The following is a 13,448-nucleotide window of genomic DNA, read 5'->3' on the forward strand; positions in this document are numbered from 1 at the left end:
AGCTGGCTTGCCGTGATTGGCTGAACCGTTCACGTGACGCGGCCATCACTTGAAAAGACACATTTTTTTGTCTTTTCAAAACGCAATCGCACCATCACGCTCTGTCGCGCGCATGTGCACATGCGCAATAGGGGCGGCCTCTAAGGGATCCTGCCATTTGTATTTGGTGTGTGCGCGCCATCGCACACAGTATAATGCTGCCTAAAGCAGGAATCCTGCAATTTTGACTTTCCCCCCAGTGTACCCAGAGGCGAATCTCCATTACTTTCAGCTCTAAGATACTTACCAGTGAAGTTAACAGTATGTCAGGTCTCGAGAAATTTGAATGGCAATTTTGTTCCCCTTGAAGGGGAGAGACACTGGTACCTTTAGCAGTAAGTATCTTGGGAACCGAGCTGGAAAATAAGTGATTTCACTCAGTGGAACTCACCCCTCCCACCCCCCCCATTCAACTTTTACTTTACAATGTAAGTTACTGTATACTGCAAACCAAGCTGCTTCAGTCGGTACCTGCACGATACATACTCATGGAGCCCCAATTATTGACATGGAAAGTGCTAGCAGCTGTATTGGTCCCAGAAAAAGTATCTGAGGAAGATACATCCGCAGTCTCAAAAGCTTATGTAAAGACAACATTGTACTATTGTTATGTAGTAATCCTGGAAGTAAAACTTTAGGGGGAAATTAAATCACTCCTAGGGGTAGATACTCAAAGCTTCGTTAATTCTGGGCTACTAACGTAATGTTACCATTAGTTTCCCTGGGTTTAATGGATATCCCCAAAGCTAAATATACGCAAAAACAACAGTCGTTCGTGATCTCATTAGTATACACTTAACGCCATGTGAAGTTAGCACTGCCCTACGTTAGCTTCAAATAACATGGCGTTACGCTTGTCTTACCCACAGATGGCATGACTACCATGCAGAACTTGAATAGGTGTTTAATTCAAGTAAAAATAGAGAAGACAGGAGAGGAAAAATCCCTGTAGATAACAATATGTTAGGTAAATTAATAATAATAATCAAACCTAAGTGTGGTCTTATCCAGATCCTGCAAAAGACCTATTCTAGGGTCTGGATGTGAGTAACGCAAAGTGTAGCTATGATCTAACTAACGTAACGTGAAATCCCTGTGTTAAAGCTGCAGTTCAAGCTACCGTTTAAAAAAAATATATATTTTTTCCCCATTCAATATGTGCATCAATACAATCTGCATACAGACAAGTGATTAGCTAAGCTGCAGATCAATCCGTTTTCCTGTAATCGACAGTAATAGATCGCTTGCTCAGGGTTATTTAATCAGTTCTTGCACAGCATTTTGGGCAATGTAGTTCCTAGAATATGATTGACTGGGCAGATGCAAGATACAATTGGTGCACTGCTAGGGAGAGGACGGGGCTCAAGAGCCAGAGCCTATCAGAAGAGGAAGGGGCTGTCACTTTGGAAATGCTTCAAACATTAGAAACATTAAAAATGTCTTTAAAACATTCTTTTTTTTTTAAATGCTACAAGTATTTTCTCATAGTACAGAATGGATTTATTAAATAAAAAAAAACACATGTAGGAGGATATTGCTTGAACTGCTGCTTTAACTGAAGTTAACATATTGTTAGGCATTTAACGGACTTCTGAGTATCTACCCCCTATAGGGCTATTGTTAAATAAATAAGTAAATGTATAAATAACTTGAAAAGCTTCAATAAGACTATACCAACAATACATTTGAAGGCTAAAGCTTGTATTTGTTATGAGGGGGAGCAGCTATTTCAATCCAGGCTTTCTGATCTCCCTACTAAGCCAAGTGCTGAAACCTGGCTCCCTGCTATAAATATCGTAGCATTGCTCTCTCTTGCTGCTGTATCCATCACTTGTCCCTCCTACGGCATTCTGCTTTTATTTATACTGTGTGTGACTTCACAAATGCTGCCCTACATATACTGTGGTGGGTAAGAGAAAGGCCAAAGTTATCTTATTTAATAAACAATTATGAAACCTCTCCATGTGTATTGCCTACAAGTGTATCTTAAAATCAAATATGGGGTATAATATGCTTCCATAGTGTAGCCCCCTGTAAACAGCACAGGCTATACCTATCTTCCTTCTACTGTGGTAAGTCCTGTTAAGATCAGGGACCAGAAATCATCATGGGTTTTCCCCCTTCAAAGCCCTGTCCTGAGTGGTAGATGCAGGCCTGGACTCTGCTGCAGGTGTGAGCAAGAGGGGAAGTTCTGCTGACATCACGAGAGGCGGGGCTAGCTCTATATTTAGCAGCCAACTCCTGTGAGTAGAGTTAGTTATACCGAGAGTCTGGAACTGCCGGTTAGTTATACCGAGAGTCTGGAGTTGCCGGTTAGTTATGCCGAGAGCATGCAGTTCAGTTAGTATGCCGTGAGTCAAAGAATCCTGCGGATCGGTCCGAGGAGTGGGAGGAGACCACGGTCTCCCCTGTGCATAGTGCAGGAGCAGAGAGAGAGAAGTGGAGAGATTCAGCTTCCTTTAGTAGAGCTGATAGAATCATAGACTTGGTGGACCAATGCCCTCACCCCACTGCCAGGGGTGATGGGGAGAATCCAAGACCCACCGCGAGAATAACCTCGGGGGTGGGTCACGAGGTATTGAAGCCCTAGCCCAGACCATCCTGTCGGCGGAAAGACTTGGAGGGAAGGTGAGGAGGAATTATCTGTGTGGGAGGAGAGCGGAGTAATAAGTACCGCTTGGCTGTGGTTGTTGTGGCTACTGGAAGCCACTACCGTGAGGAGTTGCTGATCTGCCAATAAAAGAGACTATCCTTTGTTACCAAAGACTGTGTGTGAATTGGAAGCTATTACCCTGGGACCCAAGGGGTTCTTCTATACAGGTCCTGTCCCATATTCCTGGGAGTATAGAAGATGGAGGCGCTGCACCACTAAGAGATCATGGAGGCTACCACCCCAGAAGCCCGGTCCTGGCTCCCCAATAACATCGCGGGAAGCTCAGGCCCTCCTGTTCCTCACAGGTATGCACCACACCGCATGTAATCTGCCCTCATGCACCCTAGACACCACCGTAGAGTCTGGGGGAAGGGGGGAAGCAGGGTTACATTTGGAGGCGCTGCTGAGAGATATGTCAGAACAGGACCGGCTTATAGCAATGTGGAACGGGCAGAGTGAGATGCACTCTCCGTGCAAGTGTTGGAGAAGGATGGGCGACCATAGGAGGTGGCGTAGGAAGGGTGAATAGTTAGAGCTGACCGAGTCCCTTGAGGCAGGTAGGGTGAGGCAACTGGGGGGGTCAGCCTGTTAACCAGTTCAGGGACCATGGCCCAGGGCCCGCGCTATGAGTGGCCAAAAGCAGGAGACGCCCGTACCTAGAAAAGATGTACCATAGCTATCACCCACACACCCGCACCACAGAACACTTGCATAGTAGACATTGAGTACAGTGCATGGAAGAGAGGAGTTCCGATGAGCCTGGGTACAGTTGGCAGTCAGTCAGTGTTTAGGTACGAGATACCCGTTAGACACTGAGGATAGGGCACATGGGCGTTTTGAGGACTCATCCAAGATGGCGTCCATCTCTATATGTGCTCCGCGGAGCAAGAACTGTGATCTAAAATGGCGGTTCCCGCCAAGCTTGGAGCAAGCATGTGCGTTGTGCACAGAGACTATTAGGAGAATGTGGCGGGACATGTGTAATAATTTGGCGCCAAACCCGGATTCTTTGCAAGGGGAGCGGAGCGGCGCGAAAGCCGAAAGCCCACCTACCTGTGCCGTGAATGGTCAGAGAACCAGGCCACGTCACATTGAAGAAGAAAAGATCCCACCTCTGGATTCCCCCAGAGGGAGGGGGCACAAGGAGAGCCAATCAGGAGAGTCCTCACCAGCGAAGGGAGGGACCGGAAGCCTGAGCGAAGAGCTTCACTTTTGTCTGGCATTCGAGGAGCAAGGAGCTGGAACACTGAGCTGTTCCCACCCTGAGCGAACCATGTCCGAGATGAGTACTTCCATCTACCAATTACCAGGAGGCCTACTGGTAGTGGAGGTAGCTGAGCATGAATACATTCGGTGTTTGTGCATCCACTGCGGGATACCGGGCGCGGTACCAAACACCAGGACCCGATGCCCTCAATGTGGCGCGTTTTTACCTTTGGCCGAACAAGCCGTGGCCTTTGTTTGGAACCCCGCGGGGTGCCTCTCTGGGAACATTGACGGAGGTGGCGGAAGGTAAAGAAAAGACTGCCCTGGGTTCCCGTTATACCAAATCGGGAGGAACAAAGGCTCAGTTCGCTATTGAACTGAGCGAGCTGGCAACAGAGAAGAGCGCGACCGCAGTGGAGGTACCAGAGCGAGAACACTTTGTACCTATACCCACTGGTTGTATCGCCGAAGAACCAGGTGACTCCCCAGCGGAGGAACCGATCATGATTTCTTTGGAGGAAGAGATTGGCGTGACATCGGTGGCGATGCGCCTACCGGCGAACCACCCCAAAGGCATCAAGAGAGAGCAGACAAGTCGGAAACCATCCGACGACGAGCGCTGGTGCGGCCGGAGGCCCGTAAGAGTCCCACCGCAGTGGTGACTCCCAGTGCGGCGGATTCGGAGACCGAGACGATCCTAGAGGAGCCCGATGTCATCAAAAAACAGCGGAGCGGTAAGGAGACTCCACCACCCCCTTACTCCCACCAGGCGCAGACCGCAATCCCGGCGAACGAGAGAGGCTTGAGGCCTACTTGCTCGACCGTGTACCGGATGCTCCGCCACCGCCCCTGCAGGTCCTCGACGCACTTCCGGTGCGTGACCACGGAGTGGGTGGAGATTCTGCAGGCGATCCTGACGACGTCGGTTCTGGTTCCTCCGGAAAGCGAAGGCCTGGAGGAGTGTTCTCCTCTCAAAGCATAGACTCAGCCATTGCCCTGGCTGCCCTACAGAGTTGAGGCCCCTCCCGAGAAGCCAGAAGTATGGCGGGGAGTGCCTCTAAGCACAGGTTCCTGTGGCGTGGTGTCACACGCTTGCTGGACAATGCCTTGGACGTTCCCCCAGCCCCGGCCCATAGCTCCACTGCCCTGGCCACTGCCCCTGCCCAGTCATGAGTGGTGCCACTGGGACCTACCAGGGATAAGTTATGTAAATACCCCAAATACTCCAAGGACTTGCGGGACTGGGAGTTGAGTGATGAAGGGTCTGATGGGGAGATACCGTATTCCAGTGTTATACCTGTACCTAACCCTGTGCCGTTTTCTCCTACAGCTAGAGGGAGGGCCCGTGGGTCTCACACTCCAGTAGAGGCTGGGTCTATCAGCAAGGTGGTGCACAAAATGAACCCCACTACGTATTATAATGCCAAGGGAAGGAGAGATTGCTCGCGGTCTACTGATGCGGGTACGTCTGATGTAGAATGCACTAGTCATTCCGCAGAGTACGAACACCGCGACAAATGGTGGGAGCCTTTGTTCACCGGATACCACGAGGGGATGGACCGTACACGGTTCTTATTAATTAAGAACGATGTAGTAGATCATTGGTGGGCGGATGGTTCTTTCACTCTGCAGGAGGTGGAGGATGAGTTAGATCACCGGTTTAGGGAGATAGAACAGAAACTGATTGTACCTCGAAGAGCCAGTATATTGTACGATGAGGTAGCTGCCGAGGAGCCTGTATTTTGGGTACTGCCGAGCAGGGCAGGGCACTGCAAACTCACCAAACTAAGTCGAGCTGACCGGTCCATAGTCGCAAGATACCGGCAGTCACACGGGTATGAGTATCCCTATGTGCCTGAGCCCATCATGAGAGAAATTGAAGAGAACCGAGACAGATGGCTCAGGGAGGCAGTCCAGGAATACCTTCGGACCAAGTTTGGTCAGGGAGGGTATCACAATGAGGATAAGATTAGTGAGCTAGTACGCATAGGGAGCATCGGTAGGTGTATCTACATGCACGGTGTTACATACAGGCCTGAGCATGGGCCGGTCCAATCGTTCGCTGTGACCGTCACGGATCATAATGGAAGGCGGGTAAGAAAGCCTGATCCAAAGCACTATCTGTAGGGTTCTCCATGTTGGGAGTACCCGGGTATACTTGTATTGAACTACCTCATTATGCCATGTATTATGACAATGTTATGTGTGCTGTTTCCCAGGTGGTTCGCCGCAGGATGGGTCTGCTAAAAATTGGTCCAAGTGGGGACCATTGGATTCCACCATAGGGAGAGTGTAGCCCCCTGTAAACAGCACAGGCTATACCTATCTTCCTTCTACTGTGGTAAGTCCTGTTAAGATCAGGCACCAGTAATCATCATGGGTTTTCCCCCTTCATAGCCCTGTCCTGAGTGGTAGATGCAGGCCTGGACTCTGCTGCAGGCGTGAGCAAGAGATTCAGCTTCCTTTAGTAGAGCTGATAGAATCATAGACTTGGTGGACCAATGCCCTCACCCCACTGCCAGGGGTGATGGGGAGAATCCAAGACCCACTGCGAGGATAACCTCGGGGGTGGGCCACGGGGTATTGAAGCCCTAGCCCAGACCATCCTGTCGGCGAAAAGACTTGGAGGGAAGGAGAGGAGGAATTATCTGTGTGGGAGGAGAGCAGAGTAATAAGTACCGCTTGGCTGTGGTTGTTGCGGCTACTGGAAGCCACTACCGTGAGGAGTTGCTGATCTGCCAATAAAAGAGACTATCCTTTGTTACCAAAGACTGTGTGTGAATTGGAAGCTATTACCCTGGGACCCAAGGGGTTCTTCTATACAGGTCCTGTCCATATTCCTGGGAGTATAGAAGATGGAGGCGCTGCACCACTAAGAGATCATGGAGGCTACCACCCCAGAAGCCCGGTCCTGGCTCTCCAATAACATCGCGGGAAGCTCAGGCCCTCCGGTTCCTCACAGGTATGTAACACACCGCATGTAATCTGCCCTCATGCACCCTAGACACCACCGTAGAGTCTGGGGGAAGGGGAGAAGCAGGGTTACAATAGATTGTAAGCTCCTTATGTATGGGAGGTATTTACCTTTCTTATCAGCTGTGTAAATCTGGATTGCTTCAGCCTGATCTTGAAAGCAGGAGATAAAACACAAGCAGCGGTGAGAATCCTAGTAATAATAGCACCATTATTGCGTCTCATTCATGTGCTGCGGAATATAGTGATGCCCTATACATAAATTATTATAATATAGTAGACCATCAATCTTATGCACTTTCATGAAAGATTGGAAACCATGTGGAACAGTTAGTCTGATCCTGACTACCATTACTGCGAGCAGCACTGTGACACCAGGCTGTAGCATCAATTTCCTGCCATATACTACGCCAAGGATATTGGTCTCCTTAATGATTCTATTCAAAATGTTTTATATTCAGAATATTAAAGCAGCAGTTCCCCTTTGCATCCCCCCCCTTTTTTTTACCAGGATCAAGTTGCAGCTTCCTTGTTAAGTATCTCAGGAGCCATGGGGTCTCCAGGCCTGAACATTGTGTGCTCTAGTTGCAGGGACTCCTGGTTCCCATCCTGGTAACAAAAAAAACCAAGGAGATTTATTATTACACACGTGCTGTATCAGATGATCTGGTAAAATAACATTAGCTTCTGCTCATTCAATTTTCCCCGCCTGTGGGGACACCCAATTCTCGAGATATTTACCTTTTTATGTGCTGATAAAAGGAAAATCAAATCAAAGAGGACTGCCGGGATTGCCCAATAGGAAGCTGCAATGTTATGCTCTGCTGACAATGTAGTTTTCAATTGGACAATAGAAGTGAGGCTTGGAGAGCAGCCGTATTAGATAACCTAAAAGGACCAGAAACACTGAAACATAAAAAGGTAGAAATCTCGGGAACATTTTGGGGGGAAGTGAATTATTGTATTAAAAATCTTCTTTTTTCTATTTTCACTTTTAGGAATCAGTTGTTTTGGTGTCTATTGCTAACTTGGGTATTGTATGATATTCATTGTTATTCCAAACGGTGTAATAAATATTTTGAAGAGATGTGATTTCCAAACCATTTTTATAGGAATTGCATCTTTAGGCTGCAATGGAGGGGAGAGGTAGAACAAGATAACTTGATAAATAACCCCCAAAGCATCTGTGCTTGCGAAAAGCACAGATTTCACCTTTCACAAAATGTAGAAATAGGAGAGGAGCCGGATAATGAGTACTTATAAGCAGAGTCATCAAGTTATCTAGGGGACGGAAATAGCACAGAGAACGACAATGCTGTTTCATCAATATGTCAACATGCATATAAAGGATTTAAAAAAGAAAATGCTAGTAGAATATGCCCCACTACAATTTGTAAAGTCATAGATCATTATGATCATATGCCCATTGCTCACCGGTAAAAGGGCTTCCTTTCTCGGTGTGAGTCTGTAACAGGGTGAACGGATATTATTGCGGATGGCTTCACAATTGTAATTCTCTTAACATTCTCTAACGCAACAGGAGAGAAAGATGTCACATTTCAACCAGCCTTTCTTTTCACATTAAGCCATATGGAAAATGATGGCTAGTTTCTGGTGTGAAATATTGTCAAACTGGTGCTGTACAATACCAGCCACACTGGTGTTGCAATAGGGTCTATACTATTGGGATCATGCACCAGAGACTTCTAGATGCAAAACCGGAGGGTGAAATCTGCACCATATTTAGCCAAGCAGAATTGTGATACATGTATCAAGGCAAACGTGGCACTATTCTGGTGTAAATAACTGTTTTAAAACAAAATATCCCACTGAAAGCAATAACATACTTTATGCTAGAACAATAGCCTCATTGTGGAGTTATCACCTGGCCAATCAGAGACAAGCAGAACCAGACATTCTTCTGCAAATTTTATTCTACAAAACTAAACACAATTGAACTGTGCAAACGAAACTATAGGTACCGGTATTGTTTTTTAATTGTATAGAAATGTAACAAAACAGGCTCATCTCTAGTAATCGGAGATGCAAACTGTCATACATGTTTTCATAATATTGTGCCATGTAACATTAAACATCTTCTTTCATTTAGGTCATGGAATGAACGTTGCTAGTATGAAATGAATGGGAAGTTGCTTGCCTATGATGCTTGATACCTGGACCACTACTGTACATGTAATAATACTAGGCAAGTTCAAAAGGGCTTTCCCCCTCATAATAACTTAACTTAAAAGTCAAATCGTTACCCACAGGATTTATAAATGTTATGCTTTATTGACTCACTGTGTATTATTCATCATCCTTAGCAGAACCATGTACTGCGCAGCCAACAAACTGAAGTTTAACCAATCGACTACAACAATCCAGCCCAAAACACTTAGGGCTGACCTAAATACATTAGAAAATATAACCATAAGAGGAATAAACAGAAATATTTGGCACGTTAATACTGTCCCTGTTGTTTGTCAGGTTCCAGACCAGTGGCTTTCAATCCTCTCCTCTTTGAACTCTTGTGAGTTTTTAAAGGGTTAATCAGACAATACCATTTATACCTCCAAGTAAGTACATTTTCACTTGTTAATGCATTGGTCATTACAATCTGCTGCGGCTGGGTCTCCAACAGGAGTGTTGAACACCGCTTGCCCTGTAGCCATGCAGACTATGTCACTGCAGGGCCACAATGACAGTTCTGCAAGGCGCTCATTCCTGCAGCATGATTACAATTGATCCCACCTTGCCCTTGACTGAGGCACGTAAGGTGCTATGCAGTTCATTAGTGCAACAGATTGGCAATCAGAAGCCATTTTGTCTCCAAGGGATTAGATCCCCTTTTAACCTGTTGAGTGCTACAGGGGCCTTCAAAACATTGCCGTACTATGCAGTGGGAAGCAGGCCCAACAGCATTACAGGAGTTATTTGAAGTGTGCATGTATCTCTCCTACATGAATTCTGGTCCGGCCACCACTGTAATAGCCATCAGGACATTTTTTCTCTGAGTGGAAACATTCAGTCGTTCTTGGAAAAATGTCATAGTGTGGCAAGGACCCGTGAAAAGGAGATAATCACTGTCAGTAATGTCTGTCCGACTCCAAACACCAACGCTTCCAGAGGGGCCATGTTCTTTCCTGCCACCCTGTAAATTCCTGCCACAGCTGCACCTGGAAAGAGTTAAAGCAAGCTTTAGGAAATATATTATCCATTTCATCACATGTTAAATCTGCACTAACTTTTCAGTGGCACATTTATTGCAATAAAAGTGGAAGTTACATCACACTTTGTGTAACATTTTAAAGTTTGTTTCAGAATTAAAAAGTGGAATATACAGCATTCAGGGTTAAAGCATCAGTACCGGTTTCATTTTTTGTATTTTTTTTTTTTAATTACAGGATTGAAGCTGGGGGTCTCTGGAGCTGAACTATTAATTACAGCTCCGGAGACCCCCTGCTTCCAGAAATACTTACATCCATGGCGGTGCCGGTATCTATGGAGCCTAACATAATGGCAGAGTTTAAATGTCCTGCATCATGTGACCAATAGGAAGCCGTGAATTCATCCGTTGCGGCTTCCTATTGGCTGGCACCGCTACAGAGGTAAATAACTCTGATGAAGCATCAGCGAAACGCGTTCAGTTAGCGTTGCTGGAGAACCGGAGTGCTGAAGGACTGGCAATCGGAGCTGATTTCCAAGGCAGGACGCTCTTCCGCCCTCACCTGTGACGTTGCCCGGAAGTGACACATGCGGAAACCAGAGGGTGAGACACGAGTTAGACGCGCAGAAGCCTGCACCGATGGGGTCCTTCTCCATTATCGGCGGTTCTCTCCAACGCCTGTTTGTTTTATTGAAAATGTGAGTGTAACTACTCTTGTTATTTTTCATCTGCAAAACAATTGGTAAAATAGTATGCACTATTGTGGCATTTTTTCTTTCCATGTCGACCTACCACACTTACTGAGGGATATCCTGAGATTCATTGCATCCATCCATCACAAGGGCTCCAGTCAGAGAGAGAAGAATCTCTGACATATCTATTACTTCAAGACGTTTTGTGAGTGCAACCACTTAGAGCTAGCAGATTGATATATCATCAGTATCAACCATCTGCACTATATTTGCTTTTATCTTATATTTTCATATATCACTGAACACACCAGCGCTCCTCCCCCCCTAGAAGAAAAGAAATTGCTAATATAATGGCAGAGTTTAAATGTCCCGCGTCATGTGACCAATAGGAAGCCGTGACTTCATCCGTTGCGGCTTCCTATTGGCCGGCACCACTACAGAGGTAAATATCTCTAGAAGCAGAGAGTCCCTTGAGCCAAAATGAACACTGATCAGCTCCACAGACCCCCTGCTTCAATCCTGGAATAAGAAAGAAATTAAACCTGTATTGCTGCTTTAATTCAGGCTCATGACTCATAACTGAGAAAAATATGTTGTAACGTAGCAAGGCTGAAATCAGTCAGCACTGAGTTGCAAAGTAGTTGATTAACAGTTAAAGTTGGCTATTTTGACAGTTCTCAAAAATATAATGTAACATATGTATTTCTCCAAACTCTACAAAATTGTAAACAATTTCACAATGAACTACGAGGCCGAGATGAATAATGGAAAGTAATAGCAATTTGTGAAGATATGTTTTGTTTCATACCGTATTTCATGCATCTGTAATTTAGGTTGCATAAGAATGAATAGGACATACAAAAATAAGAGTACTTTTAGGTGGGACAAAAGATGGAAAGCACTGATACTTGATCTATTACCAGACTGGATTGAAAGACTATAAAACATATTGTATTTCATGGTTAGGAGCCAGCTTTATACATGAGAAGATTCTGTTAATTCAGCAAAATAAATAATTCAATACAAAAAAGCATTAGAAAAACATTAAGGTTGGGAGTATGGGATCAGATGTAAGAAAGTGGTCAGCTACAGGCTCATTTATGTCCACGATTAACACCACTTTTCCTCGTAATATCACTTCCTGCATGAATAACTTGACACGTAGTTGGCGTAAAAAAAGATACAGTTAAAAATTATGGATATGTGCAATTAAGAGTCTCAAATTTGAAACAGCTTAGAAATCTGAAGTTTTCTTCATCTAACATGCTGAGCCTACATTATACTGTATGCTATATGCCAAATCAATAACTATATGGTGTATCTTAAGACTGGGCCAACCATAGGTTACATAGTTACTGTACATAGTAGATGAGGTTGAAAAAAGACGGATAGTTATCCTATTTTTGTATTTACAGTATTTTGATCCAGAGGAAGGCAAACAAAAAATCCCAGTGACACATCATCCGATGATATCTCATAAGGGGAAAAATACTGGCACTCAGATAACTCCCTGAATCAATATCCTTCTCATGTTTCCTTATTTGGTATATCCTTGTATACATTTCCTTTCTAAAAAGATGTCCAACCTTTCTTGAAGATATTTATTGTTTCTGCCCTTACTGTAAAGAACCCTTTTATTTGTTGTTGGTGAAATCTCCTTACCTACAATCTTAAGGGATGTCCCTGTGTCGTTTGTACAGTAATGCCCTTGGGATGAATAGTTCTTTTGAAAGCACCTTGTATTGACCCTGAATACATTTGTATATAGTCATCATATCCCCTCTTAGACACCTCTTTTCTAATGTAAATAAATCTAACTTAGCTAGCCTCTTCTCATAAGTCAGATTTTCCATCCCCTTTATTAATTTGGTGGCTCTTCTCTGCACTTTTTCCAGTGCTATGTCTTTTTTTATGGAGTTTTATGGAGTGGCGCCAAAAACTGTACTCCATATTCAAGGTGTGCTCATACTAATGCTTTCTAGAGGGGCATGATTATGCTTACTTCCCTTCCATCCATTCCCCGTTTAATGCAAGATAAGATCGTATTTGCCTTTGCAGCTACTGCTTGACATTGGGCACTACTGCTAAGTCTGCTGTTTACAAGCACTCCTAAATCATTCTCCATCAAGGATTGACCTACAGTATCTACCACCTTTCATTTGTTAGCAGCCTGTATATTCTTGTTTCTCAAATGCATAACCTTCCATTTATCTGTATTAAACCTATTAAACCAAAACTGCCATTTACCTGCCCAAGTTTCCAGTCTATCCAAGTCCTTCTGGAGAGAAATGACACCACTAACAACTTTAGCTCAATCTGAAAATGTTCCATTTATGACGACTGTCTATTGTCTATCATTCAACCTGTTTTCAATCCAGGTGCATATATTTTTTAAACAAAATATTTTGTGAATCCCTCTAGGGGTCACAAGAAAGAATCCCTCTCAAATTGCACTCTGCCTCTGAAGTAATATATAAAACAATAATAGCTCAAATAATAGCTCAAAGACTATACGAGCTATGGTTGTCACCGGGAGACCCCACTAATAGTAAGAAAAATAATAAAATGTTATTAACAGCTATGTAATATGAACAAATAATTGAACAGTATATTTACAATGTGAATAAAATCCCCTCAGTGAGAGTAAGACAACTTAATATATACTGGATGTGTGGAGGAGTAAAACCTTCCAATAATCAATAACACACTCTATGTATAG

General features: G+C 44.6%; 1 protein-coding gene across 2 annotated transcripts in view; it reads right to left on the minus strand.

Annotated features, from left to right (window-relative positions):
• Window positions 1-448: 448 nt before the first annotated feature.
• The window catches only part of TMEM170B (transmembrane protein 170B), a 51,198-nt gene continuing 38,198 nt past the window's right edge, over window positions 449-13,448 (minus strand). For both annotated transcript variants that reach the window (XM_075585706.1, XM_075585707.1), the window contains one exon: window positions 449-10,047. In XM_075585706.1, the coding sequence (XP_075441821.1) occupies window positions 9,828-10,047 (220 nt within the window). In that variant the 3' untranslated portion in view covers window positions 449-9,827. The remainder of the gene's footprint in view (window positions 10,048-13,448) is intronic.

The sequence above is a fragment of the Ascaphus truei genome, chromosome 2, assembly GCF_040206685.1.
Source record: "Ascaphus truei isolate aAscTru1 chromosome 2, aAscTru1.hap1, whole genome shotgun sequence".
NCBI classification, from domain to species: Eukaryota; Metazoa; Chordata; class Amphibia; order Anura; family Ascaphidae; genus Ascaphus; species Ascaphus truei.